Raw genomic sequence first — 1,650 nt, 5'->3', positions numbered from 1 at the left:
GATGACTTTTGTCATATACTACAGGACAGTTTGTTTTCATCACCACCTGCTACCTTTTCCTTCTTCATGGGTTAGCTTCTCTAGTGTCCATCATGGAATTTGTGGAAATTAAAAAACCAAGATCTCCCCTATTATGTTTACTAAAGAAGACCACTAAAGATATTGACTAGAGAATACTGCTTGCTACTTCAATTACATTTATTTTTCTTTTATTAACAAGAATATTGATTCTTCAAGGAAGTGGCTCACGTTTAATTTTACAGTGACCTGAAATAAATGACAAGCATATGGTTATTAATCTCAATGTATCATTTCTTGATAATTTGTAAGTTTGTTTGCATTTTATTTATAAATATTGGCTTAAAAGTATATTTAGTTCAAGGACTGGGAAACTTTCTGCTCAAGAACACTGAATAGACACAGGAAAGAAGGCAGAGGTCTTTAGTGGTAGGTATTAGCTGAAAGTTTCCTAAAACAATCCTCTGGGTCCTAATTTAATCTTTAGTAGAGCTATACTCCCTCAATTCAACTAAATTGACAGACCATACACTGTGTTTTTGATGTGATGAAACAAAGGGGCCCCTGCCACAGGTCAAATGCGTGGGATTTTACTATATTCAGACATTCAGAAGCTAGGTTTGGGGTTTTAGTATTAGAAAAATCACATGATTTTCTAAGGACTGGGCTGAACTCTACCTTAAAATCTAGGTCCCCAAGTTAAATCTTCTGCGATCTCCATTTTGGTTAAAGTTTTCCCTTATTTACCCCTCTGATTCAGTCCAAAATACACAGTTGTTGATAATGGTAGAAAATGTTAAAAATATTTTGTAAAAAATGTTTTAATAAGAAAGGGCTTGTTTCTATTATATCACAGCAAATGAGGGATTTCAAATGCTATGCTGTTTGGATGATGGAAGGACACACATATGTATCTTGGAGTGGAGACTCCACCAGTTTCTACCAGAGAAAAACAATGAAATAAATTGGAACTGAATGGGGCTAACTGGAAACCTTATAACACTTTTTCATGAAATGATGCATTCCAATCGAACAGCAACAAATAACAAACTTAAACCCATGGTTGTACTAAGCATACTTACCACTTATTTCATCTTGAATTGCACTGTGACTTTCCTTCTTGTTTACTTTCCATTAGGAGGGGTATTTGTAGAGACAGACGCAGGTATTGGAAAAGGAAAACCCAAATATCTGTACCAGTAACCTGGAGGATATAGGAATGGAGGGTACCGGCCAAATGGATTTTGTGGGGGGAAAAATGGATTTCGTGGGGGCACAAAAATCTGTAAAGATGATTCATCACTGTCACTGATCTGTTGAAAGAAAGAAATTAAAAAGACTTGTTTTACTCTTTACAGAGAAGAGAAATAAAACAGCCTTTTACCATGTGGGTCTTCATTTTTAAGCTTCAGAAACTCTAAAATAATTTATCCTTTCCATGTTTACTATGTACAAGTATTTTATTAATTTGTATCATTTCAGAAAATTGTTTAGAGAAAACCATGTTCCTCTATCTTTCTACTCAAAGCCAATTTTTTCCAATAATCACTTCTATAATCATAAGGCCAAGAGGAAGTGTTAAGGTGCCATATACTTTCTCTCTTCTTCTTCATACAAGGTCTTTACCCAAAC

At 34.7% G+C, this 1,650-nt stretch overlaps 1 protein-coding gene across 1 annotated transcript in view; it reads right to left on the bottom strand.

Annotated features, from left to right (window-relative positions):
* Positions 1–1,142: 1,142 nt before the first annotated feature.
* LOC105822790 (proline-rich protein 27-like) overlaps positions 1,143–1,650 on the bottom strand; it is a 139,232-nt gene continuing 138,724 nt past the window's right edge. Inside the window, exon 6 of the mRNA XM_012659820.1 lies at positions 1,143–1,331. Within this exon, the coding sequence (XP_012515274.1) occupies positions 1,143–1,331 (189 nt within the window). The remainder of the gene's footprint in view (positions 1,332–1,650) is intronic.

The sequence above is a fragment of the Propithecus coquereli genome, unplaced genomic scaffold (assembly GCF_000956105.1).
Source record: "Propithecus coquereli isolate 6110/MARCELLA unplaced genomic scaffold, Pcoq_1.0 Scaffold64, whole genome shotgun sequence".
Taxonomy (NCBI): Eukaryota; Metazoa; Chordata; class Mammalia; order Primates; family Indriidae; genus Propithecus; species Propithecus coquereli.
Note: the sequence above shows the minus strand (reverse complement) of the source record. Positions and strands in the feature narration are given on the sequence as shown.